Genomic DNA, 26,841 nt, shown 5'->3' on the forward strand with positions numbered 1-26,841 from the left:
TGAGATCAGATTACCAGTTTCTCCATTAACTGGAGGTATCATAGAAAGAAGGCCAGTAGCAGATTTTGGTCTCGCGTGATTGGCAGCTGACTCGGAGGGGGAGGGCAAGACGATAGATGTTGGCCTTAATAGGTTGGCACCTTGCATAGGGAAAATGCTGACTCTATCATTCACCATGCAGAATGCAGGTGGGAGCCCATGCACAGTTTGAAAACCTAGTTCATGAGGAGTTAAAACACAGCTGGAAGGTTCACCGAGCTGAAATCTCAGTTGGAAAACTCAGTGGAAGATCATATTGGGAAAGACAAAAAAGTAGAATTAAAACTCTTGGAAATTATGCAATACCTTGGGGTAGTTACAGGAGAAGTGAATGTCTATCTAAAGACTGAATAATGTAATAAAATTGGGGTTTTCCATTCACAATAAATATAGGAAGGGGCAAACTTTGTTTAAAGGGTGTGTTACCTACAAAAAGTTAACAATTAGAGTCATTTGGTAGTATAGAGTATTGCTGAAAAATGCCTTTTATCAAAGCTTTTCATCTTGCACTCATCAGGACAATCTCCAGAATATCAATGTCGGGGAAACAAATTATACTGTACGAGAAGAAGGTGCTGCCCACTAGCACTTATTTTGTTTAGCAGAAACAGGTGCAATGTGTGTACATGTTCTTTCTGTCTGCAAAGAGCACAGCCCTGTGTGTTAATATATGTATTAATGTCAAGGGCAGCTGAGTGGCACAGTGGTTAGCACTGCTGCCTCACAATGCCAGGGATCCGGGTTCGATTCCGGCCTTGGTGACTGTGTAGAATTTGCACGTTCTCCCCATGTCTGTGTGGGTTTCCTCCCACAGTCCAAAGATGTACAGGTTAGGATTGGCCGTGGTAATTGCATGGGGTACAGAGATAGGGCAGATGCTGGGCCTGGGTAAGATGCTCTGTTGGAAAGTTGTTGCAGACTCAGTGGGCCGAATGGCCTCCTTCTGCACTGTAAGGATTCTATGGTTCTATGCAGCTTCTGGTACAGCAAATGCACTACTCTGCGAGCCTGAATGATGTTCTTAAATTGGTTGTCAGTGTCAGCACACTGAAGATTATTTAACAAATGTTGTCCAATCATGGAATCACATCCAATGTTAGACACTGTGTTTTGAGTTTTGCAAGCACAGGTTCTTTGCCCATCACGAACAGCGTAGAAGGGAGGTTGCCTTTCCCCTGACCTTGGTATTCTTGTGATTGTCCTGATGATTGCAAGGCAAAAAGCTTTGACAAAATATGTTTCTTCAGCAATATTCGATGTTTAATTAATTCAGTGTTTTGTCTTTACTCATTGTTGCAGTAAAAGTTCTTTTAAAATATGGAATCTTCACATGTCATACTTTCAGCTAATAGCTGCAAGTTCAAATTTCTCTCAAGAACATGAAGATTGTAACATCCTTCCCTTAACAACTGGTTTTAATTCTTCTCCTCCTAGGGTGTATGCATATTTTGCATTCGATCTGCCCATAAGTTAAATATAATTTACCAAACACTGGCTTAATACCCCTAACCCTAATCCCGATGTGTTTGTAATAATCAAGCAACTGATAGGTTTCTAACTGTCAGGTAGTCCACAAATTAGCAGATCATTCCCGGAGCATTTACATGTAGTTCATTGATTTTAAATAATAAACATCAAAGGTCTGAACAATAATTTGTCTACAAACATTTTCTGCTTGTTGGCATCCAGCCAAATCTTAATCCATTTCAGTACCTTGCTACTAAATCCACATGATTTAGTCTTGTGGTGAAATCTACGCTTGAGCCTGAATCAAAGGCCTGAATGTCCAAGTGGACAATGCCTGCAGAATTGCCCTCGTTCATTAAACTAATTATTGGAAAATTTATTCAGATTGGCAAGACACAGCCGCCTTTTCTGGAGGCTTTGTCTGTTGCCCTTGCTATTGTGTTCTCTATCCATGTGGACATCTGATGTATCCCTAATGATCCCCTTGGGATCATAGGTAGGGAAGATACTCGAGTTACCTAGTTTAGCCTTATTCCGCTCTTGAAAAATAGGCCACATTAGCCGCCTTCCACTCTGAGAACAGTCCCTGACTCTGGCCTCTGGTACTATGTCAAAGTATTGGTTAGCACCTTCAGGAGTGAGAGTGAATTGGATGGTAAAAGAAACATTTTTAAAGAAGCAAACATTTGAAGTAGAATACACATGCGACCTTAGGCTTGATTTTTAAAGTATTTTCCTAAATGTTTTCATACATTAAACTTGCACAATATAGTATATCTTCTAATATAACTGGTGTTAAATGTAATTGAAATATTTGATTATTTTTGAGCTAAGTTCAGAGACAACGAAGTGAGTATGAAGTAAATTTTGTTAAGTTTCAAAATTACAGTTGTGATTTTTGTTTAATTTTGAGTTTCCTACAACATTGATATAATGGGCATACACTAATTATTTATATTCATTTAAAGGGGCACCATTGGGCCAGCATTTATTGCCCATCTAATTGAAAGCAATTAGAAATAGATGATTTGGGGATTTTTATTAGGAGATTGAATAGAGAAGGGAGAGTCGTCTAATACATGCTCCTGGTCATTACATCCCAATATTTTGAATCCTCTGAAAATTACTATGCATCTGTTCCTAATGCTGCACCTCAGATTCATAATACCTTAAATGTATAGATTGCATATTGTTGTCAAGCAGTCTGTTTTCCTCCTCCTCATGAGAGCTGTGTATAAAATAAGGCCAAATAAGTCTTGATTTTTTTTCCTCTTCAAAGCCTTTAATTTCGAGAGTTTACAGGTTTTAAATTTCTTCAATCCCAAAGAGAACACAGAATTCAAGAGGGGAAAATATTTGCTTCTTTGGGTGTTAGTGCCCATGGTGATGTCGTTGTTGGTGCCTTTCATATGCGATCGACAATTGGCGGAAGACTTCAAGCAAAGGTTGGTCCATGTTGTATCAAATATTAACTTGAATAGTATTATGTGAATTCTATAAGCCACACAAAAGGAAAGCACAAAGTTGTCATTTTCTAGCTTCTGAAGTTGAAGCCTCTAGTATAAAATGAGTGTTGTTCTGGAATGCATAAGAGACTTTGCCGTCACTGAAATAATGGAGAAGCTCATGCTTTCTCCATCCCCAAGGTTAGAAGCATTGAAAATTATTTGGAGTTCCCATTGATATTCCATAACCTCTATTGGTAGGGGACAGTACCCAAACAAAAGGAGCAATTTGAAATATCAGATAACATGACAATCAGAAAGGGAAGCTGGGTTGTTAGCCTTTTGGTGGTAATGGGGTCAAAGGAGTAGGACATAGATCTTCTGAGCAAGATGTATTTGCAAGGAGCAGAGGAATAGACGGGAGAAAAGCTCGAAAGATGTGGACTCGGGTGTGGGTAAATCGAACCTGAGGATGTGGGGAGGAGATGGGGGAGGTTTGGTTTGGGCCATGTGTAGCGGGTTGAGAATTAGTAGTTGAACAAACAAAGAAGAAAGGAAGAAGGCCTGCATTTATGTAGCACCTTTCAAAACCACCAGTCACCTTGCTGCACTTTACAGCCAATGAGGATCTGTTGAAATATAATCTTTGTTGAAATGTGGCAACCAATTTGTGCACAGGAAAACTCCCACCAAAAGTGATCCATAGAATCCCTACAATGCAGAAAGAGCCCATTCAGCCCATCAAGTCTGCATTGTCTCACAACAGAGCATCTCATCCGTGCCCAAACCCCCATGTATTCACCCCTCTAAATCCCCTGAACCTACATGTTTTAGGACACAATTTAGCATGGCCAATTCACCTAACCTGCACATTTTTGGACTGTGGGAGGAAACAGAGGACCAAGAGGAAACCCACACAAACACGGGGAGAATGTGCAAACTCCACACACACTCACCCAAGGCCGAAATCGAATCTGGGTGCCTGGTACTGTGAGGCAGCAGTGCTAACCACAGTGCCACCATGCTGCCCCAGATCAGATAATCTGTTTTTGTAATTTTGATTAAGGGAAGTTTATGGAACATTTAGATGTTTTAGATGGGGCCTTGGTTGAACATCTCATCCAAAGTACAACACCTCCAACAGCCTTTATTTCTGTGCTCAAGTCCTGGAATGGAAGTTGAACCCAGGACATTGATTCAGAGGTGACAGTTATATCACAGCTGACACTGAACAAATAGTGGGGGGAATTCTCCCATCTACTGCAGCGGGCCGGGAGAATCTCACGGTCACTGATGCATGGGATTCGCACATGCATTCCCGCCCCGATAGCGTCTCCCAGCGCTGGATTTCCAGTGGCGTCAGCTCTCCACCGGAAATGGGAAGAGAGGCGACAAGACCATTTAAGTAGGTATTTCCATATATTTTAAATATCATTAGCAGACCCAGGACTGAAGTCTCCGTGTCCGCTAGCATCTCCGCCACTGCCAGTGGGGATTACACTAGCTCCCCATCAACGGAGAACTAGCAGCTCAACCCCGCTGGAGTAAAGGGGGGCGTTCAAGGCCCTCAGAGGGCTGGGCAGCGGGGGGCTGTCACCTTGGCAGTGCCAGCTTGGGCCCGTGGCATGCGCCAATCTTGGCGTTGACAGATCGGTGCAATGCGCAGTGGCCCGCTCAGCGCTACGCTGCTGGCCTCGCCGGTGGGAACAGGCCCCAGCCACTGATTTTTTTAAAAAATGATTATACACGTTGGTGACCTCTGCAGTGCACAGAATGTGGGAGATTCTTCTCTGAACTCTCACTGTAAATACCAATGTGAATTACTCCAGTTTTCACGCAAATTCGGCACTTAAAATTTTTTGGGGAGAATTTCGGCCATGGTCTCCATCTCAATGATGAAGAAATCCATGAGATCCTCACATTTGTTGAAGGGGAGGGTGGAAGACAATCGGTAGAGGAGAAACAAAGCTGAGGATTACCTTCGCTCTCCAGGATCATTCCAGAGAAGGTGGTTTTGGTAGAAGAAAGCCCCAGTTGGGTTTGATGTAGTCCGACAAAATTTGGTCACGGATAGTTTAACCAGTGAAGCACGGATATACTCAAATATCCCTTCATCACAAGGGAATGAAGATTAGATCAGCAATGGGGGAATTGAACAGGAAAATAGGAGAGTAGAAGGAAAGGATTACTGGGGATAAAGACATCAAAAATCTAAAAATAAAATGGCAAGAAAGACTACCAGGCAGAACAAGTTCTCCTATTTATCTTGTAGCTCATTCCATTCTCAATCTCTCTCTTTCTCTCCAGCAAATCCTTCTGATAAGTTTTTGAACAGATTTATACTGTCCGCTTCAACAGCCGCCTTGTGAAATGTATTCCGTAACTCCATTAACTCTGGGTGAAGGTGTTCTCGTTACTTGTTCTTAAAAGAAAATAATGCTCCTTTTGTTACTTGAACTCTTCGCCCCAGTGAACAATTTGCTTTGATCCACTTTGTCCATTCCTTAGAAATGTTGGTCACCTCAGCGCAACCTCTTTGCCAAATATAGTGCATCTCTGCCGTTTCCAATCACTCTCCCATCCTCTGTCTTTTTGCTGATAGCGTATTCTTTCATGAAAACCTTTTGCACCCTTATTTTCATTATCTGTTTTGCCCAATCTGATGCTTAGCCTCAATCTTCCAAGTAACTGACTGTAGACTGAAGGAAATAATCTTAGTAGAATTCTGTGGCTTCAAGATCTCCAATCTGACACTGCAATCTATATAATTGCAAACCATAGCCTGTCTGTAAAAATGACAACGTGGTTGAAACTGATTGGTACTTATCATGTTAGTGCAAAAAACTGTATTCATAATTTTGCATCAGGAATTCTTGGTCTGTACACACTATAGCTTGAGCTTTGCCTTTTCTCCTATTAGAACTTGAGATTCTTTTTTTCCCTATCCACTTTAGTTAACAAACACACAAATATTCCAGATCCAAGTCCATACTGGATTCATTGCTCCTGGAACTTCTGTATTAAAGTTTACAAAGTGAGTAATAACTTGCTTCATGTGATTTTATCCATTGAAAATACGTCTATAGATGTTTTGTTTCCACAGAAAAGAATTTGTGCTCCAAGGGCAATATTTGTTGACTGTGAGATTTTAATACTTCCAATACTTGCTGCAGTCTGTGCATTTTGGAATTTGTGTTTGAAATTCTAGATTTGCTGAGTTAAATTTGTCAATTTCTTTCGTAGAGTCAGTCAATTTGGAACTATGGAGTTTTTCATCACTTCCCGTTTTAATCACAGATATTCGCCTATTACAGTTTAAAACCAAGAATAGCTTCAAAATGTGGCAATGCACAGCTGTTCAATTAGCATCTGAAAAGAGAAAGATAAGTTTCTCTTTGGGAAGAAACTCTTCAATAGTGCAATATAGTGAATCGTGCCAAAAAAATTCAAACTTTTATTCTTTTAAAATGCTAGCTGACTGACCTGTTCCTTTCCAGAATTTTTCATTTTTTATTAGAAATGTTACTGGCTGAATTGCTGTCTGTAAAGTTTTCCACTGAGATGAATTATGAAATTTCTCCGTTGTTTCATAAGTAGCATCTTGCCAAGTATTGGGTAATACGTGTACATATTGCAGATGGAGCTGTGGATAACTTGGACAGAGTTTCACACTTCTGTGTTCGCCAACTTCTAATTTTCCATTTATTGAATAAAGGAACTGGAATATTGTGAGCATAGAGATACCAACCTTTATTTTTGTAACAAATGCCCATACCTATCCCTATTTTCTAGATATTTTGCAAAGCAGAAGTAATGGACTTGTGTCAATGTCCCAAACAATTTTTGTATAAATTCTTAGTAATATAGTGAACTCGAGAGAGACCCATTAATTTTTTTAATGAATTTGCAGTTATTAACTGAAAGAATTTTCTGCCATGCCATTTTTTCTTCTTGGCCCTTAACCATGTCTGCCACATTTCCTGCACTTCTGCTCTCACCCCTTGCCCTTCTCTACACCACAATAGAATTCCCCTTGTCCTCTCCATTCATCCCACCAGCTTCAAAATACAGCAAGTCATTTGTACTGCCTCCTACATGATGCCACACCAAACAACACTTAACTGCTCCTTTCAGCATTCCAAAGAGACCGTTCCATCTGTGGTACTCTGGTCCAATCCTCAATCACCTCCAATGCCCTGAACCTTCCCTTTTGGTACCTTTCCATGCAAGCACAAGAGAGTAATACCTGCCCTTTTTATATCCTCTCCACTCACAATCCAAGGCCCCAGCTGAAGTAGTGATTTGCATTGATTTAGTATACTGTATTCATTGCTCACAATGCAGTTTCCTCTACATTAGGGAGATTAAATGCAGATTGGAAAACCTCTGTCATTTAAACCTCCTGTCATTTAAATTCCCCATTTGGCTCTCATGCTGACATCCCTGTCCTTGGCCTGCTGCACTGTTCCAGTGAAACCCAAAGGCAGCTTGAGAAACCGCACCACACCTTTTGATTAGGTACTTTACAATCTTCCAGACTCAACAACTCTTCCACACAACAAAAACAGAAAATGCTGGCGATCTCAGCAACTCTGATAGCATCTGTGGAGTGAGAATAGAGTTAACGTTTCAAGTCTGGATGACCCTTCATCAGAGGTCTTTCCCCTTGTTTTGTGTTTTGGGTTTTTGCTTTTGGATAGTAGCACACATCTTTTTGTGCGTTTGTTCATTCTTTTGTTCTTGCCCCTCACCAATCCTTTAGTTTCTGGATGACAAAGTCTGCTGTCTTCCACCCTATTACCCACCTTTCTTTTCCTCCAGTCCTATTACATCACTAACTTTTTCCAGTTCTGATAAAATTTCTCCACAGATGTTACCTGACCCGCTAAGCGTTTTCAGCATTTTACGTTTTCATTTCCGATTTCCAGCATTCACGATATTCTGCTTTTCAATTATAATAACTGGACTCCAAAGCACTTCAGCCCAGCAGTGGAATGTTTATTTGGGCTTGTTTTAAAGTTATTTGTCGTCAAATATCGAAGTGAAAAGATACCTACATGATGGGTTGTAAAGTAAAATTGTAAGCAGCAGGATTGATGAGTTTGGTCTCTGCTTAAAAAGATCTGCTTCAGCCTCTTTCTGGTAATTATAGTGGTTATATTAGTGGGCTAGTAATCCAGAGACTTGATTTAATAATCTGGTATATACGAGTCCAAATCTCATTACAGCAGTTTGTGAATTTAGTTAATTAAATAAGTCAGGACTGTGCCAATACCAGTAATGGTGAGTATGAAGGTTATCGTGATAAAACACAACTAGTTCACTGACGTCTTTTAGGAAATGAAACCTGCTCTCCTTATCTGGTCTGGTCCATATGTGACGTCAGGCCCATAGCAGTGTGGTTGACATTTAACTGCTCTCTAAAATTGCCACATAGTTGTATCAAACCACTACAAAAAATTACAATAAGAATAAAATGAGACAGACCTGTCTGCATTGAGCCAGACGTTAGACACAGACAAACAAGGGTGCACTCAGCCTAGTAGCAGCTTCTGAATTTTTCACAACTTAGGTCAAAATTAAATCTGTGTTTCAAACTAGTCAATAGACTGTCATAGGCATACTCTCAAAATCATACCTATCAACCAACATTCCAGACTTCTCCATCACCATCCTTGGATATGTCTTGTACCACTGGGAGGACAGACCTACCCAGTCAGGAAAGAGTGATCCCTGGAATCCTCAAGATTGGTGCCCGTAAAGTTTCATGGCAACTTTGGGCAAAGTAACTGTTTACTGATTGTCACTTACCACTCTCCCTCAACTGATGAATCAATACCACTGAACAATTCTCGGAAGAGGCACCAAGGGTAGCATGGCACATAATGTAGTCTGGGTGAGGGCTATTTCCATAACCAATAGTGGTTTGGTAGCGCTACCACCAACTGAGCTGGCTGAGTGAAAATGGAGATATCTGCCAGGTTGGGCTTACCACAGAATCAGCAAGAGAGTATTTGACCTTGTCTTTACTAACCTACTTATCATATGCACCTGCGTAGGACAAGGAGTGACCACCAACCCTGTGAATATGTCCCACCTTAACACTGAGGATGCCTTCCATTGTGTTGTGTGGTACTACTATCATGCTAAATGGGATAGATTCAGAACAGATCTAGCAGATCAAAGCTGGGTATCTATGAGGTGCTTTGGGCCAGCAATGGCAGCAGAATTGCATTAGATCACTCTTGTGACCTCATGACCTTGCATATCCCACACTCGGCCATTATCATCACATTATTTCTGAAATTGAGTTAAAGTGTGGAAGACATGTTAGGAGTAGTATCTGATGTACCAAAAATGAGGTGCCAACTTATTGAAGCTACAGCACAGGATGACTACATGCAGATCAGCAGAAACAGCTGTGTAGTCAGCCAAATGATCCCAAATCAATGGATCAGATCAATACTCTATAGTCCTGGCATATCCAATTTTGAATGATGGATAAGTGTGTATAACTAATGGGAAGGGGAGTTCCATGAACATCCCGTTCCTGTGATGGAGCCTAGAATGAGAGTGCAGAAGAGAAGACAAAGTGCCAAGTAGATGACCCATCTAGGCCACCACCTGACTGATATTCTTTCTAAATTCTCTTTGCTGTGTACTGTGCTGTCTCTTTAAAATTAACGCATGGCTCTGTATGTGCGCATGCCTCAAGCTACCTCAGCAGGACATTGGAAGATTTGACTGTTGTGTACCCAAAGACTTATACTGCATAAATATTCACATGTGACTCCTATACCTCAACCTGCAAAAAAATCACTAATAATTGAGATGTTGAGCTATTAAGTGAGAAGAAACATCCAATGATTTGGTAAAAGAAAACAGAAATCTATGACAAAGTATCTTTTAAAAATTACACTACAAATGCAATAAGGGCAATAGTATACAATAAGGGCATGAGTTTCCAAGATCATATTTGTTAGGAACCGCATGCTGCTTATGCAGTATTTATTGGAACAGTGAAGCAAGTGAGGGATGAGGATCATCAAATTAGAAGCAGCAACCTAGTACATGAACAAATTATCCCGTCGTTACTACCTGACTCCGAGATCAACAGAGAAAACCGAGCAGGACAAGTAATCACTGAGTGAAATTCCCTGAGTAAGAAGGACTAATTGTCAATTTCAGCTGTAGATGCACATGGAAGTGGAATAGTCTATCCATGATATAAGCTTCAGTGATGCGAGGCATTAAAATATCTATTTCATACTTTATTTTCAACCCATTTGTCAGGGATGGATGGCAAAAGCATACTCACAAAAGTAAATTAATCATGGAACAAAGTAGTTTCACTGCATAAAGCCAGGTTTCAATGCCAGTATACAGATTACACAGTTAATTGGTTGATCTTTGACTCAGTTTCTGTGTTTATTTAATCAGTGCAATGATTTAATTAGGTTATTTGATTATTTATGCAAGATTAGAATCTTACATTGCATAAACTTCAAAGGTGGAGCACAAGTATAATCCAATTTGCCAAATTATTTGACCAGATAACTAAACAATTTAATTTAACTTTGTGACTTTGAAGGAACAGCATAATATGCTGTGCGTTACATGATATAACATTCAACCTGTTGTGAGCAATACTATAGGAGATGCATTTTTTTTTGAAGAATCATGGGACATCTTCTGTTCCTGGACAAAATACCATGAAAATAGACCCAATGAGGATCACTGCAGATGAGTCAACCTTCCCAATTAGAGAGGTCAAATGACAATGTGACCATGACTATAATACAAGTTATTTATCTACAGCTACAGTTCAGCATTCTGTATCAATCCAAAATATTTGTGATATGTTAGGTGATGTTTCAAGCATTAGTATGCAAATAAGTTCTACTTAGATTATTTTTGTATGTAAAATAATAAAAATTCAAACTCTTCTGCTTGTGAATCAACATTGTTCAAATGGGCTGTTGAAGGAAGAAATAAATATAACATACATTCTTCAGCTTCCAAACCTACAACTTCTATGACTTCAGACAAGGGCAGTAGATGCATGGGAACCCCATCAATTGCACGTGTTCCCAGACAAACCACATAGCATCCTGATTTGGAACTATGGCACTGTTCCTTTATTATCGTTGGGTAAAAATCCTGGAATTCCCTTCCTATTGGCACGTGGACTGCAGTGGTTCAAGAAGGTGACTCGCCACTACTTTTTCAAGGGCAATTGGGTATAGGCAATAAATGCTGGCCTAGCCAGCGCTGTCCATACCTCTTGAAATAAATGTTTGAAAAAAGGACTTTTGAATTTGTGAATACCTGTTCTTTTTTGGGAGAAAGCCCAGATTTGACGGCAATTTAAAGACTATAAGGAAAAGTTGGTAAGAAATTTCTGAGTCACTAAAACATGCTTCTATCTCACCCTTAGACCCGAATTAGATGCCTGTGATTCTCCAGAGAAATATCCTCCTTTGTTTCATGTGATACTGGAAGTAGAGGTTGAATCCGCTGATAAACGATTTGATCTGACTCCTCCCTGGGAACATTTAAACACCAAAGATCTTACTCCCAACATCCTCTTCTCAAGTCACCAAGAACATCAAGAAACATTATCAACAGGTATTACTATTTTTGTCATTGTGAATCAGCACTATCTATGGTGAGTGTATTTAACATGTGGATTAGCTTTTACTCATTCCCCTGCTGTTAATACAGAAACCTGCTTTCAGAATTATACCCTTTAAAATATTGGATCTAATGTTGATTATGAGACATGGACAGTTCTTTGCTGCTGCAGTATTTATCAGCATGTAAAGGTGGGGAGTGAGTTTGCAACTGCAATATACTACACGACTGTTACCATCCAGCCTTATTACTGTGCGAGTGGTGTTGTTCAGTGATCTAGTTCGACTGTCCATTCAGTTGTGCTGTGTGCATTACTCATGGAGATTTGAAAGGGAAATTAATTACAGAAGAAAACAAAGGGCATGTTTCTTCCTCCAGCCCAAAAATATTAATTTTGTTAACCACTTTTAGATTGGAACTTCAAAAATAGTGAGTAAATGATTGTAAAATTACTTTCATGATGGAAAGTTTTAAATATTTTAAAGTTTTTGCATAATCTGAATTCATAATCAGTAGCTAAGTTATCTGCGGGGTGAGATCTGGGCTGGAATTTCCTGTCCCGCCCTCCACGGAATTGTAGCTAGTGAGACAGAAAATTTGGTGGACCATTTAAAGTTCCGTTAAGGTCGGATGGGAATTTCCAGCCTTGGGGCGTGCATGGCCAGAAAATCTCACTCCTGGTTTTTGTTGAAATTATTTAGATATTCTATTGTCTAATATTTTTATATTAGAATCCATATTTTTGGATTTACCCAACAAATAGTCAAAACACATCACTTGAGTTGGCTGACTTTAAAAAGAGAAACCTACATGCAAGAGCAAGGCCCTCTTTTTTTAATTGAATTTTAGCTTACAAATATCACAATTTCTCCCCTTGGTAATAGTGGTGCAGAACTTTGCATGTTGAAGTGCTTTTGAGAATTCGGATGCATAGATCCGTAGAATCCTTACAGTGCAGAAAGAGGCCACCTGACCCATCGAGTCTGCACTGACTCTATGAAAAAGCGTTCCACTCGGGCCTTCCCCACCACCCTTTCTCCATAACTCTGCGCATTTACCATGACTAATCCACCAAACCTGCAGATCTTTGGACTGTGGGAGGAAACCGGAGCACCTGGAGGAAACCCATGAAGACACTGGGAGAGCATGTAAGCAGCACATGGATAGTCGCCCAACCAAGGCTGGAATCGCACCTGGGTCCTTGGTGCTGTGAGGCAGCAGTGTTAACCACTGTGCTACAGTTCTGCAGCTATCACTTCTACACTCCATTTTCTGATGTGCACGCCTGTTCTTGTTAGGTTAATGATTTTACGAAAATAGAATTACACTGAGAAGTATTGCCATGTAATAATTTTTGGTGTCATTAAAAAATGTCTATGGATAGTGGGAACTGCAGTTGTATCTGATCTTGTCCAGATAATTGAAACCCTACATTGTTCACCATGCGTCAGATGCTCCTTTATGTTACTTTGGTGAGGCTAAAAAGTTACTCTTTGCTGAGAATTGAAATGGAAAATAAAGCAGTGACGCATCAATTCTCCAGTAATGTGACTTTTCTTGTTGCAGGTAAAGCTGCTTTAGATACTGTTGTTGAAGTGGAAACCGCTTCAGATAATATAAAGAGTGCAGGACAAAGTACATTTTTTCCATCCCTGGCCTGGCAAGGTACCTAAGCACTGCTGCACATTTATCTGACACTTCAGGCTACGTTTTATAATATATCCTAAAAACTATTTTCTGTAGTTTAAAACTGTGAATTAACTTTGGCAGAGAGCTACAAATAGCTTTAGGAATTAATAAACTAGTTGCATTGGGTGTTATCTTAATTTTTCTTTTCGTAATGGCATAAAATGGACAATAACAAATTTCACATCTTAAATTTTCACTCCCATTGACTTCAGTGGAAAGAAAACTTGGGCAGTGTGCTGTTGTTTTATATCATCAGGAGTTAAAATTATCCCAACTTTTGCGTGACTTCTAAGCAATTTTGTACAATGTAAAACAAGTGTCATGTGGGATTTGAGTCAAAGACCTGGTTGCGGGCTATATTAATAAGAGTGTGAAACCATTTCTAGACCGCAATCTCATCCCATTTGGTTTTCACACCAATTGCGGTAATGTGACAAAAATAAGTCTTTTATTTTTAAAAAAATCATAGGCTTGACTGGAAGCTCTAACTCTGCAAAGTTTTGTCCATATTTATTGGGGGAAGAGTTTTTTCCACTCCATTTTTAAAAAATTCAAATGGCAATTCCTTTTTAGCAAGATATACTGTAACTACCCAATGAGGATTTTAATTTAAATTGTAACTTTTTCAACATATTTTTCTAGAAACAAAAGGTGACAAGAATGGTGCTAGTCGACCATCAGAAGATCGAACAGCCCTCGTGAATGAGGATAGTGAGCCATCAGATGATGAACTTCTGTCCCTCTCAAGTCAGCACAGTACTGCTAGCATGGAAAAACAGCACGGGACCCCGAAAAGTGGCAAGAAGCAGGCACTTTCTCGATCTACAGCACCTGAAAGTGTGGATCTTCTTGACTTCAATGGAGGTGCTACAAGCAAGACCTTTCCTAATGCTGTTCAAGCCAAACCTCCACCAACTAACTCTGACCTACTCAATGACTTGTTTGGTAGCAACTCTTCCATCCCGTCAACACAGGGGAGTAGCGGTGCTCCAGGCTCCACACATTCCACCCCTCGCAGGTCTGCAGGCTCTCCCTCTCTATCATCATCACCGAAGATTAGTGAAGGTATTGTAGCTATAAAAACTGAGCCTTGCAAACTTTGAAAATAAGCCTCGTGTTAACTGAGCAATTTCAGTTCTGACTTAATTTCAGACCGAGTAGAAAGAGTGATGTTCGTTTTCATAACTTGGAAAGATGCTGAAATGGCTTATAATTAATTCTTTAGTTTCATTGGTAACTATTGATCGCAAGGGCCCACAAACAGCAGAGCGGTGAATGTCACGTTAATCTGTTTTAGATGGTGTTCAGTAAGTAGTCTCTCAACACCAGGTTTATTTGGTAGCACGAGCTTTCAGAGCGCTGCTCCTTCATCAAGTGATGTTGGTGAGAGAAGAATGTCAGTCCAGGCATCATGAGAATCCAGGTCTTTGACGAGCACTGTGAGATACGGCAGTTGATACTGAGGAACACAGCTGTAGTCTACAGAAAAATATCAACGGAGCCATAGAGAGACAAAGTTTTACAGCACAGAAAGAAGCCCTTTGGCCCATCTATCTTAATCCCATTTTCCAGCACTTGATCCCTAGCTTTGTATGCTATGGCATTTCAAGTGCTCATCTAAATACTACTTAAATGTTGTGATGGTTTCTGCCTCTACCACCCTTTCAGGCAGCGAGTTCTAGATTCCCACCACTCTGGGTGAAAAAGATTTTCCTCAAATGCCCTCCTCACCTTAAATCTATGCCACCTGGTTATTGACCCCCCTATCCTATCTATGTCCCTGATAATCAATCAGATCCCACCCCCCCCCCCCCCTCAGTTTTCTCTGCTCTAAGGAGAACAAAAACCCCAGCCTAATCAGCCTCTTTTCATAGCTGAAATGCTCCAGCCCAGGCAACATGCTGGTGAATTACCTCCGCGCTAACTACCAATCCACAAAGACCATTCTAGAATCTCGGGAATGTTGGAAAATCATGATCAGTGCATCCATTATCTTTGAAACTGCCTCTTTTAGAAACCTGAGATGTAGCACATAACGTCCTGAGAATTTGGTGGCTTTTCATCCCTTAAGTCTCTCTAAATTCTTTATCTCTGCTGATTGATAGTGATTAGGCACACTCTATTTCTGGTATGTAACTTGTTTCTTCTGTGAATGTCATTGTCAGAAAATGTTTAAAGTTCTGGTAGAGATGAGATTCTTCTCATATGATAGAATCACCTGTAAGGGTCTTGGTCCAGTACCCATCTGTCTGATGGTTTCAAAAGCTCATTTGTAACTCAGTAGGTTAATCAGCGAATACAAATAAGTTATCAATTAAAATGGATCATAATCAAACTATTTTTACCATAGACATTAGATGTACTTTGTGTAGAATTTTCTGTTTTTCTAGGGTGCAGAAAATTCTACTTAGTGAAATGAAATTTTGTTTCACTCCAGTGTACTTGTTACTTGATGGTTTTTATTTTATTCTTTTCATGGGATTGAATGTTTCTGGCCAGGCCAGCATTTGTTGCCCATCCCTAATTGTCCTTGAGAAAGTGGTGGTGAGTGGCCTTCTTGAACTACCGCAGTTCGTCAGGTGCAGGTACACCCATCATGCTGTTAGGAAGGCAGTGAAGGAAGGATAATGTAGTTCCAAGTCAGAATGGTGTGTAGTTTGGAGAGGAACTTCCATGTCATACTTTTCCCATACATCCACTGCCCTTTTTCTTCTAAATTGTGGAGGTCATGGTTTGGAAAGTGTTGTCGAAGGAGCCTTGGTGAGTTGGTATAATGCATCTTGTACTGGGACAGTGCTGTCACTGCCTGCTGGTGGTTGAGAGGAAAGTTGGTGAAAGGGGTACCAATCAAGCAGGCTGCTTTGTCCTGGATGATGTTGAGCTTTGTGAGTGTTGTTGGAGCTGCACTTATCCAAACAAGTAGAGTGTATTCCATTACACTCCTCATCTGTGCTTCTTAGATGGTGGACAGGCTTTGGGGAGTTTGGAGGTTTGTTACTTGCCACTGAATTCCCAGTCTCTGAGCTGATCTTGTAGCCACCGGATTCAATGTTTTTTTTTGTATTTCAGTTTCTGGTCAATGGTAAGCTCCAGGATGTTGATAGTGGAGGATTCAGCAATGGTAACTGTGAAGTTAGTGTACCTTTAAGAGCTCACAGCCTTAGTTGATATCATCGTTGCCGGGATGTCTACGAGGAGTCATTTTTATTGCTCCTTAAAGTGGTTTAAATGGGGGTTGTTTATGTTTACTCTGGAATTGGTTCTATGGCCCTGCATTGTTAGAAGAAAAAATTCTGGGTTCTGGACAAGTTTTTTTTTCCCTTCCTAAGGAGTTTAATGTTTTTCTGTTTGGCTGCAGTTTGAGGTTTTAGCAGGGCCATCAAGCTGAAAAGAAGTGTCTCTCTCTCTCTCTCCCTAGTTTTGGAAATTCGACAGGATAGTTGAAAGCCTCACTGGAATAAAAAATCTGCTGTTGGTGGCTTGACCAGAGTCTACCTGGGGTTCTGGGAAGCTGTTCTGACTTCAAACTGTTCTGGGTGTATCAAGAGGACCACTAGAACTTACAAGACTGAGAGTTTTCAATTCTCCAACCAAAGGACTCAATTCCAGTATCATGTAGACTTTGCTGTGTTGAACTTGTTTAAAGGATTTTGTCGTCTATGGAAGGTTTTGGTTTGATTGGAACATCTTAGATATATTTGTTAAGGGCTATACATTATTGTGGTTGTTTTGTTTTTGTTTGCAATTGAAAGAAGTTATTGCTAATTTTCTTTCCATACATGTTAACTATATTTTTAATTCAACTTTTTTTGATAAAAGCTCCCTAGTGGGTCATTTGAATCATACCTGAAGTGAAACATATTATGCTTATCCTAGCCAAATTCAAGATGCAAACTTATAGTCCAGACAGGTTCCATAAAACACTTTGGAGTTTCTGACCTGAACTATAACAGTAACATCATTAACTGTCATGGATAAATGTTAGATTCTCTCTTGTTAGTGATGGTGATTGCCTGGGTGTTCTGTGCACGAATATTACTTGCCACTTAACCCATACCTGAATGTTGTCCAAGTCTTGCTGCAAATGGACATGGACTGCTTCAGTATCTGAGGATTCATGGATGATACTAAACATCATGCAGTCGTCAGTGAACCTCCCCACTTCTGACTCACGATGGAGGGAGGTCATTGATGAAGCAGTTGAAGATGGCTTGGCATAGGAACTCCTGCCATATAATATCCTTGGATTGAGATGACAATCTTTCTTTGTGCTAAGTACGTCTCCAACCCCAGTAGAGTTTTTTTCCCTGTTTCCCATAGACTTCAATTTTGCGAGGGCTCCTTGATGTCACACTCGATCAAATGCTACCTTGAAGGCAAAGGCAATCACCCTCAGCCTCAGCTGAGGAGTTCAGCTCCTTTGTCCTTGTTTGGAACCACGGCTATAATGAGGCTAGGAGCTGATTGACCTGATGGAACACAAATTGAGTATCTGTGTGCCATTTGATAGCTTTGTCAATGACCCCTCCCGTCACTTGTTGATTGAAAATAGACTGGTGATGTGGTAATCGGCTGGGTTGGATTTGTCCTGTTTTTTGTGGATTGGACATTACTGGGCAATTTTCCACCTTAATGGGTAGGTACCAATGTTGTAGTTTGTATCATTCATTGGCTGTAATTTTCTGGTTGTGTCCGCTGACGGGATCTTCCGGTTGCACTGACAATGAGCCCCGACCATGGGTTCCCTCATGGTGGAGGGTGTGAATGACGGGAAATCCTATCGACAGTAGCGGGACCAGAAGATCCCACTGCCAGCCAATGATAGGCCAACTCTGCCATGCAAAACACACCACAAGAAGCGGGGGTGTGTGGAAAATCTAGCCCTCTGTGCGGGCTTATCCAGCTTATCCACTTGCAAGTGAATGGAAAGTTTGGTGTTCCATTAACTTGCAGCGGCACCGGAAAATCCCAGCTGTGAACGAGGATGGAAGATTTTGGCCACTTTGTTAAAGCTTTGACAAAGGGTCGTCTGGACTCGAAACATCAGCTCTTTTCTCTCCTTACAGATGCTGCCAGACCTGTTGAGATTTTCCAGCATTCTCTCTTTTGGTTTCAGATTCCAGCATCTGCAGTAATTTTATCGGTAGTTTAAACTATTATGTGGCAGTTAATTTCCTGAATAAGGTTAACCAGAAGTGCACAAGACTTAACAATGGCGCCAACCATATTACGGGTGAAGGCATTAGAAGCTAATAGACCTGCAACTCACATCGGTATATGTAAAGGATGCAAGCTTACAACCTTGGCTTGGTGCAGTTGAATGTTGCTGTTTGATCATCTTCTGGAAGCTACTGTAAGCATTTTGTAGGTCAGCAGATCCTTCCTGTTTGCACATCATAAAGATATCAGAGTTTCATCTGGTTGAGAACACAACCATGTTAATCTTTCGCCCTTTGCCATATGGTTGGTTGGAAAAGTGACCTTTGAAACCAATTGTTAATGGCAGTCTTTTGAAAGCTGCTTGTACCACAAATGAATAATGGAACAAAAATAGAAGAGGTCAGTTAACTTGGGCAGAATGGAGTGTTTTAGAGGGGGGGGGGGGGGGGAGAAGAGCAATACAGGGACAGAATGGAGTGTTTTAGAGGGGGGGGGGGAGAAGAGCAATACAGGGACAGAATGGAGTGTTTTAGAGGGGGGGGGGGAGAAGAGCAATACAGGGACAGAATGGAGTGTTTTAGGGGGGTGGGGGGGGTGGAGAAGAGCAATACAGGGACAGAATGGAGTGTTTTAGGGGGGCGGGGAGGGGGGGGGGGAAGGGAGAAGAGCAATACAGGGACAGAATGGAGTGTTTTAGGGGGGCGGGGAGGGGGGGGGGAGAAGAGCAATACAGGGACAGAATGGAGTGTTTTAGGGGGGCGGGGGGGGGGGGGGAAGGGAGAAGAGCAATACAGGGACAGAATGGAGTGTTTTAGGGGGGCGGGGAGGGGGGGGGAAGGGAGAAGAGCAATACAGGGACAGAATGGACAGTATCAAAAATTGAGTATTGCTGAAAAAAAAATATTTTTGTCAAAGCTTTTTGTCTTGCACCCAATCAGGACACTTTGCAGGAATACCAATGTTGAGGGAAATAAAACGTTACACTGTATGAAAAGTGAGTGCCGATTGGTCGAGGGGATGGCATGGGAAATGCACCAGTTGGTAGTGACTGATGGTCACCAAGCAGCACTCTTCTCATACAGTATAAATTTGTTGCTTTCCCTTACATTGATATTCTTGAGATTGCCCTGATGAGTGCAAGACTAAAAGCTTTGACAAAACGCCTTCTGGACTACGAAGTGACTATTTGTATTAAAATGATTTAAATTATTTGTTTAAAGTTTTGGTTTCGTGTAACTGTAACAAGGCAATTCTTGACAATTGAGTAGCTTTAATACAACTAGTTTGATTTTTCAACGTTGTCTTCTAAGAGCTGAAAACTTTTTAAAATTCATCAGCGCTGGGAGCGGGAAGTATCCGAACAGCCAAAGAGTTAAAATTTGTTCATTCTGAATATTCTTAAATGTCCGTACTATAGAAAAGTTTGGACTTTAGTGAATTGATATTGAAAATGAATTCAGAAAACATTGCCATGTGAATGCCTAGATGTTAACTGCTAAACAATGTAATCATGTAATATTTTTAAAAAAATAATTAGTGTTCCTGAAAAGTTATATTGTCCTACTAACCATTTTGTGTCTTTTTAATCTTTAGGAATTGCATTTGATCCATTTGATTCCCAGGCCAAGCAACACAATCAGGATTTACTCGGAGTTTTCCTTAGCCGGAGTGATGCAGGTTCTCCAGTTGGACAGGCTGATCCCTTCCTGCAAACAGCCAGGACACCATCTCCTACTCCGCAAAGCACTGCTGGTGATCCGTTCAACATGGGTAAGAATTTGCTGCATGGCTTTTAAGTAAATACTGCCTGTACTTGGAGTTTATTGTGACTATTTCTGCTTCAATAGTGTTTAGGTATTGTTAGCTTGATTACAGTTGATTAAGTGAGAGTAGTTACCTGGGTGCTGCTTATGCATTGCAAGATTATAGCACAACCAATCTGCCAACAATATGTAATAGAACTCTTTGATAAAATTAATAGTGTTATAAAATTGAATTATGATACATATCTTGCAATAGGCTATTGTTTTATGAAAATAGTATTTTTTGTTTCGTTAAAAAATCTTCCCTCCAGCCACCCCAGCCTCTGTTACAATGGGGGTAGTGTTCTGCAAGTGTATGCTGTCCTCCAGCACTGTACACCAGTGTGAACACTGATAGTGAATGATGGCAGGCTGTTCAGCTGACGCCAGTTCCATTCATTGTCTTGCAGCCTCCATCCAGGAGGAATTGCTGGATTGCAATCAAAATCAGGAACCCAAGCATATTCTCTCTCTCTCTGCCAAACTTGGGGATGCTGATGAAAATTATGGTGCCGTATCATTGCCACAGCTGCAGTTTGAAGCACAGACTACTGTTTGAATTTGGGATCTATTCTAGACTGACTGACGCACTCACTAAATGAGTCTCATTGAACCTTTGGGCTCCAATACTCATGGGAGGTTGGAATAGTGGAACTGAAAATATTTCTGGTTTTGTCTAGATTCCCTGTATAATTTTATCAACCTGATTAGAGTTCAGAAACTGTGTATAAATTAATTTGAAAATTTATTTTTGTAACTGAGAATAATAAATTGTTTAGTTACCTAGATAATCCTAATGGGCAGGATTGAGAACACTCAACTATGGTATTTTGGTGTATCAATTGTTGCACAGAAATATAGGCCAGAATCTTATTGAGGCATCTAGGATCTCACCTGCCGACTGGAGAGCCAGTGGGAGGTGCCTGCTGTCTATTTTCGGGAAGGCCTGCCAAACCACACGGCAGTCAGGCGGTGCTGAGGCCAGTTCAAGACTTAATCCTAGAATCAAGACCCTGGGGCAAAAGTCTTGCCTATCTCTTGTGATCAGCAGTGCCACTGCTGTGCTGTGGCTGCTGCCAGAATTACAGGCAATGGAGTCCCAACAGTAACACAGATAAGTAATAGGGGGGAATGGGTTTTGGGAGTTGAAGGGAGAGGCGTTCGGGGGGATTGCAGCAAAGGACAGAGATGGCCCTTAGCACCCTCGACCACACCCCACCCCCTTCCAAAATCAGTACCGAATAACTTTGATCATGGAACACTCCAGGAAAGTGGCTCTCCGCAGAGTTGTACCTGCCGTGCAGGCCCACCTACTGCTGGCAACCTTTTGGTGGTCCTTAATCAGTCACTTAATGACCTCAGTTAATGACTGGCCAGAAAGGTCAATCTTCCTGGCCAGAACTTGATGGATAGTGCTAACAAAGGTGGCATTGTTCAGACAGTGATCAATCTGCTGTGCATTTTGCAGCAATTGCTGCTTTATTTCACATTTCCTGTATGTGTTTTTTCTTTTTGGCTAAAAAGTTTATCCCTCTCTATAAGCTATAAGATTCTCAGGATATAGTATGACCTCTTGATATCACGGAAACACATCTGGAGGTATAATTTTCTTGGAAGGAAATGAGGAGGATATGTTTTACACTTGCCCTAACCTTTTCAGTACCATTGTTTTAAAATTAGCGGTGTCCTAATGGGACCCAGATGAGGAGAATTTTTTTCTGAGTGTTATGTGACTTGGAACTCTGCCTCAGAAGGAAGCAGGGTTTACTGGATATTTTTAAGGCGGAAGTAGATAAATTTTTGTTCGGCAAGAGAATCCAAGATTATCGGGATAGTTGGGGAATGTGGAACTCAACACAAACGGACCAGCCATGATTTTCTTGAATGGTGGAACAGGCTTGATGGGCTGAATAGAAACATAGAAAAACTATAGCACAAAACAGGCCCTTCGGCCCCACAAGTTGTGCCGAACATATCCCTACCTTTTAGGCCTACCTATAACCCTCCATCCTATTAAGTCCCATGTATTCATCCAGGAGTCTCTTAAAAGACCCTACTGAGTTTGCCTCCACCACCACTGACGGCAGCCAATTCCACTCGCCCACCACCCTCTGTGTGAAAAACTTTCCCCTAACATTTCCCTTGTACCTACCCCCCAGCACCTTAAACCTGTGTCCTCTCGTAACAGCCATTTCCACCCTGGGAAAAAGCCTCTGAGATTCCAGCCGATCTATGCCTCTCAACATCTTGTATACCTCTATTAGGTCTCCTCTCATCCTACGTCTCTCCAAGGAGAAAAGACCGAGCTCCCTCAGCCTATCCTCATAAGGCATGCCACTCAATCTAGGCAACATCCTTGTAAATCTCCTCTGCACCCTTTCAATCTTTTCCACATCCTTCCTGTAATGAGGCGACCAGAACTGAGCACAGTACTCCAAGTGGGGTCTGGCGAGGGTCTTATATAGCTGCATCATTATCCCCGGACTCCTAAACTCAATCCCTTGATTGATAAAGGCCAGCACACCATACGCCTTCTTAACCACCTCTTCCACCTGCGGGGCCGATTTCCGAGTCCTATGGACTCGGACCACAAGGTCCTTCTGATCCTCTACAGTACTAAGAGTCTTTCCCTTTATATTGTGGCCTACTTCTGCTCCTATTTTGTATGTTCATACATATTGGTAAATGGATGATACCCCAGCAGTGCATACATTTGAAATCCTTTTTACAGAATTTCAAGTGACTCCCACAGGAGTATGTTGCATTAGTACTTTGGAATTCTTTTAAAACCTTCTGTGAAAACATTGTGATGCACTGTAAAATGTTAACTTTACTTAGGTAGAGTTTCCCCTGGTCTGCCTTGTACTCCAACTGTGTCTGTTCAGTCAGATCTAATGGGAGGTTGGGGCTTGGGATCCTCAAATCTACCTGAAGGTTCGGCAACCTGGGCAAACAAAACAACTCCCTCAGGTAAAAATGAAAAAGCAATAATTATGTTTGTGTTCACAAGTGTTTTTGACTGATCTGTTCTCAGCAGTCAGCTCACATTATAACACCCAGGTAAAGTTTGGAAAGCACATAAGAACAAATTGGATTCACTTGACATTACTTTCAATTCTTTTTCTGTGGTAAAGGGCCGTCACTTTTGCTCTTGTCACAAGTTCAGCGTGTGAGGTGACAACTTTAGTGTAACTGTGAGGAATTTGAATGGAAGCATTTTCTATTTTCATTTCCTCTTTCGTCCATCCCCCCCCCCCCCGCCCCATCCCATTCTCAGAGGCATCAAGGGTGATATTTTTTCTTTTGACTCTATCTTTGCAGGTTGAACTTGGGAGCTATTTAAAAATGAAACATTGGAAAACTGAATTGAGGGAATACAGGACACCACCAAGGTTGAAAGGAGCATGAGAGGGGGCGTGGTTTGAAAAATTATCTGGATTTGGATAGTGCTGATAATGGTGGCATTGCCCATCCCAAGTTACCCTGAGAAGGTGGTGATGGGCTGATGCCTTGAACTGCTGCAGTTAGTGCGATCAAAATGCTCAGCAGTTTGTTGCAATGGAGTGGCTTCAGATGGGCACTTCTGGGCACTTACCACTTACAAGTCAACTATGCTGGTGTGGGATTGGAATCAGACGCAGGCTAACCTGAGTAAGGACAGTAGGTTTTCCCCCTCTTAAAGCAATTGGTACATCAGATTTTTTTTAACAATAATCTAACAGTTTTGTGGTCAGTTATTAATATCAGGTTTTTATTTCCGGATCCCCAAAAAGCATTTATATATTTTGTGGGGTGGGCGTGGGAAAGTATGGAGAAATTTATTACATTTCCACTGGCTTCTTTCCAGTTTGAGGATATGTTTGCACGATAACCTGAAAGTCTCTTCACTCTGCAAGAATTTGATGACTTTGGGTATCTGAAATGGTTCCATTTAGGCAGCTGCCGACAGCACATCAATGACCATAATTCAAAACATAAAATATCGACAATCGCACTCAAAAATTGGTTACTCTGAGAAATGGAAACATACAGTGCTTTTCACAAGATGGAATTTAAGACCAATTGCGCAGAGAAGGGAGAACTTTCATCTCGATCTAACCCACGTTGTTCCTATCCTAGGAGAGTTAGTGTTAAAAGTAGAAATGTTACAGCACATTCATTTGAGCATGGGGAATCGTCCAGAATCATCATTTAAATTACTATTTTGCAGTGAGATTGCACATTGGTGGATAAGTGTGTGGTGAAGGCATTCTGAATTCCCCATGTTGGAAGTTTTGGAATGTTGAGAGTTTAGGGCCTTTATCCATGAAGAAAGAGGCTTTAATAACGTGTGGTCACTGGCTGTTTAAGTTTGTCTTTTGTTTCCTCACGTGACTTTGATATAAACCTGCGGACGGATAGTCTTCTTGCTGTCTATGACAGAAATTGATGTATTGCATTTGGTGAGCTAGTTGGGGTTAGAGGAATGGAATGTCACTGATTTACTGATTTGGTCGACAAGTGAGATTATTTTCCTGTTTCTTTTTCCTAACAGGTGGGGTCAGGGGTGTCAGCAGATCAGCAAATACCAGTCCTACCAGCTCATTACATTGTACTCCTACTCATCAGCGCAAGCCACAGACACTGGATCCGTTTGCTGACTTGGGTGCTCTTGGTGCCAATTTAGCAGGTTAGTTCTGTAAATATGCTTACTGAAATTCCTAGTGGGAATGATCATGAAGAAGAAGGCATTGTAATCTCAGCAAGGACAACGACAACTTAGGCTCTTAAAATAGAAAAATGTTCCATGGCCTTCTACGGAAGCATCAAGAAAAAAAAACGCGGAGTCAAAGACGAAATTCTAAGGAGGGTTAGAAAGAAGGAGAGGGAGGTGGAGGAACTTGAGAGGAAAATTTCTGATTGTGGAGTTTAGTTGACTGAAGTCACAGCCAAAATAGAGGGACAAATGGCAGTATAGTGTACCTTTTTAATGGGGTTGATTATAAGCTTTATGTTTCCAAATAAGAGGCAAACAAATATTTAAATATTCTCCTGATGAAGGTTCCAAGTATACCAAATCATTGAATATCTAGTTGTTGGAGCATGCTCACTTCACTATCTGTCCAAAAATAAGTAAATATTTCCCAGCATAATGCCGGTAGGTATGTCAAAATGATTTCCTGAACTTTTTTCATCGAGCAGTGGAATGTTCCTAGCCTTGAGCTTTGAAGGTCATAGGAATCCCTTCAGGAACAGTCTCAAGGTTCAATCACCATTGGTGTGTGAGTGAGACCAGCGCAGCAATTATTATGTCGTTGTGAATAACTACACCCTTTGTTTACCAATAATGTTAATGTATAATGCCAGTGGGGAAACTTGAGGTCACCGTCTGTTAACCTTTTCCCTTCAGGTCAGTCCTTAGCTACTTTAGGATAGATGCTGGCTTTGTAAGAGCCAGATTCGAGGATTTGACAGGCTTTGCATTGATTGTGCTAAGGGAATCATCCATCAGAATAATATTGCTCATCTGAAACTCGGGTGCATGGTTGCTGAATGGCCTCAACAGCAGATGTTGCAGCCTATTCAATTTGGTTTTGTTTCTGCAGCCAAAGTCAAATTTGAGCTGAAACGATCCACCAGTATTCACTCATCCACTAAGAACCGCTGGGCGAAATTGAAGTGCTTTTTAAGTGGTCCTCAAATTTCTTTACAACAATCAGAAACTGCTATAAAGATGAATTATGATGCTGTGTATTGTGAGGCTAGGAGAGTCATTAGAGAGATGAATGGAGATCAGTGTGTTGCAGCCATCCTCAATAACATGTAACTACACAAAACTGATTCTGTTGAGTGAAGTCTCATGAGTCATGGTTCTAATAAGAAAACTAAGGTAAAATTCATGACTTCAATGCAAATGAGATGGGAACTATAGATTTGTTGAAAAGGTCAAACAAATAAATACCCAGAGTTCGATGGCATTTATCCTTTCCTTTCTGATGTACTAGTGTTCTAGCTTCCTAGTTAGGATTTGTTGCTATTTTAAAAATGCAAAACTTTGAACTAGTAACCTAATCGATTATAAGAAATGTGCATATATACAAGCATGCTACTCAAGGTGAAAATTGAGACACAATGCATAATATAAGCAAGATTTTTTTATACATTAACCAATTTTCCTTGATATTCAGCCAGGGGTTGAATTTAGAAAGGTAATTGTAAGAGATGTTCCAGAAACAGTAAAGGTAACTTTTTTGGATTCCTGAGGAATGGGGAATCAGTTGTGTTGCCCCTGCCCACTGCAGATCCAGATGGAAAAAACAGTTTGGATCAGTATTCTTATTTCCCTGTTCTGGGAATAAATGATAAAGAAGTTTGTTTTCCTCACTTACCAAATTGATGTAAATAAATAACTATGAAGAATGGAGAAGCCATTTTTTATTATCCATTTACTGAATGGGTTTTATAGCAAAGAACTAAACCTATTTAAGACTAAATTAATTTGCAGATTACAAATCGCATCCACTTGACTGGATGAGTGCAGCTCCAACAACATTCAGGAGGCTTGGCACTATCCAAGACAAAGCAGCCTGTTTGATTGGCACCCTGCCAACAAACATTCACTCCCT

General features: G+C 40.9%; 1 protein-coding gene across 2 annotated transcripts in view; it reads left to right on the plus strand.

The window, feature by feature from the left end:
- Window positions 1-26,841, plus strand: part of dnajc6 (DnaJ (Hsp40) homolog, subfamily C, member 6) — a 104,700-nt gene that overhangs the window by 62,289 nt on the left and 15,570 nt on the right. The window contains exons 8-14 of one of the 2 annotated variants that reach the window (XM_078219367.1): window positions 2,834-2,951; window positions 5,906-5,985; window positions 11,389-11,579; window positions 13,152-13,250; window positions 13,917-14,339; window positions 20,028-20,204; window positions 24,771-24,905. In XM_078219367.1, the coding sequence (XP_078075493.1) occupies window positions 2,834-2,951; window positions 5,906-5,985; window positions 11,389-11,579; window positions 13,152-13,250; window positions 13,917-14,339; window positions 20,028-20,204; window positions 24,771-24,905 (1,223 nt within the window). The remainder of the gene's footprint in view (window positions 1-2,833; window positions 2,952-5,905; window positions 5,986-11,388; window positions 11,580-13,151; window positions 13,251-13,916; window positions 14,340-20,027; window positions 20,205-24,770; window positions 24,906-26,841) is intronic. The other variant, XM_078219368.1, reaches the window with a different exon arrangement.

This window comes from Mustelus asterias, chromosome 8 (genome assembly GCF_964213995.1).
Source record: "Mustelus asterias chromosome 8, sMusAst1.hap1.1, whole genome shotgun sequence".
Lineage (NCBI taxonomy): Eukaryota > Metazoa > Chordata > Chondrichthyes > Carcharhiniformes > Triakidae > Mustelus > Mustelus asterias.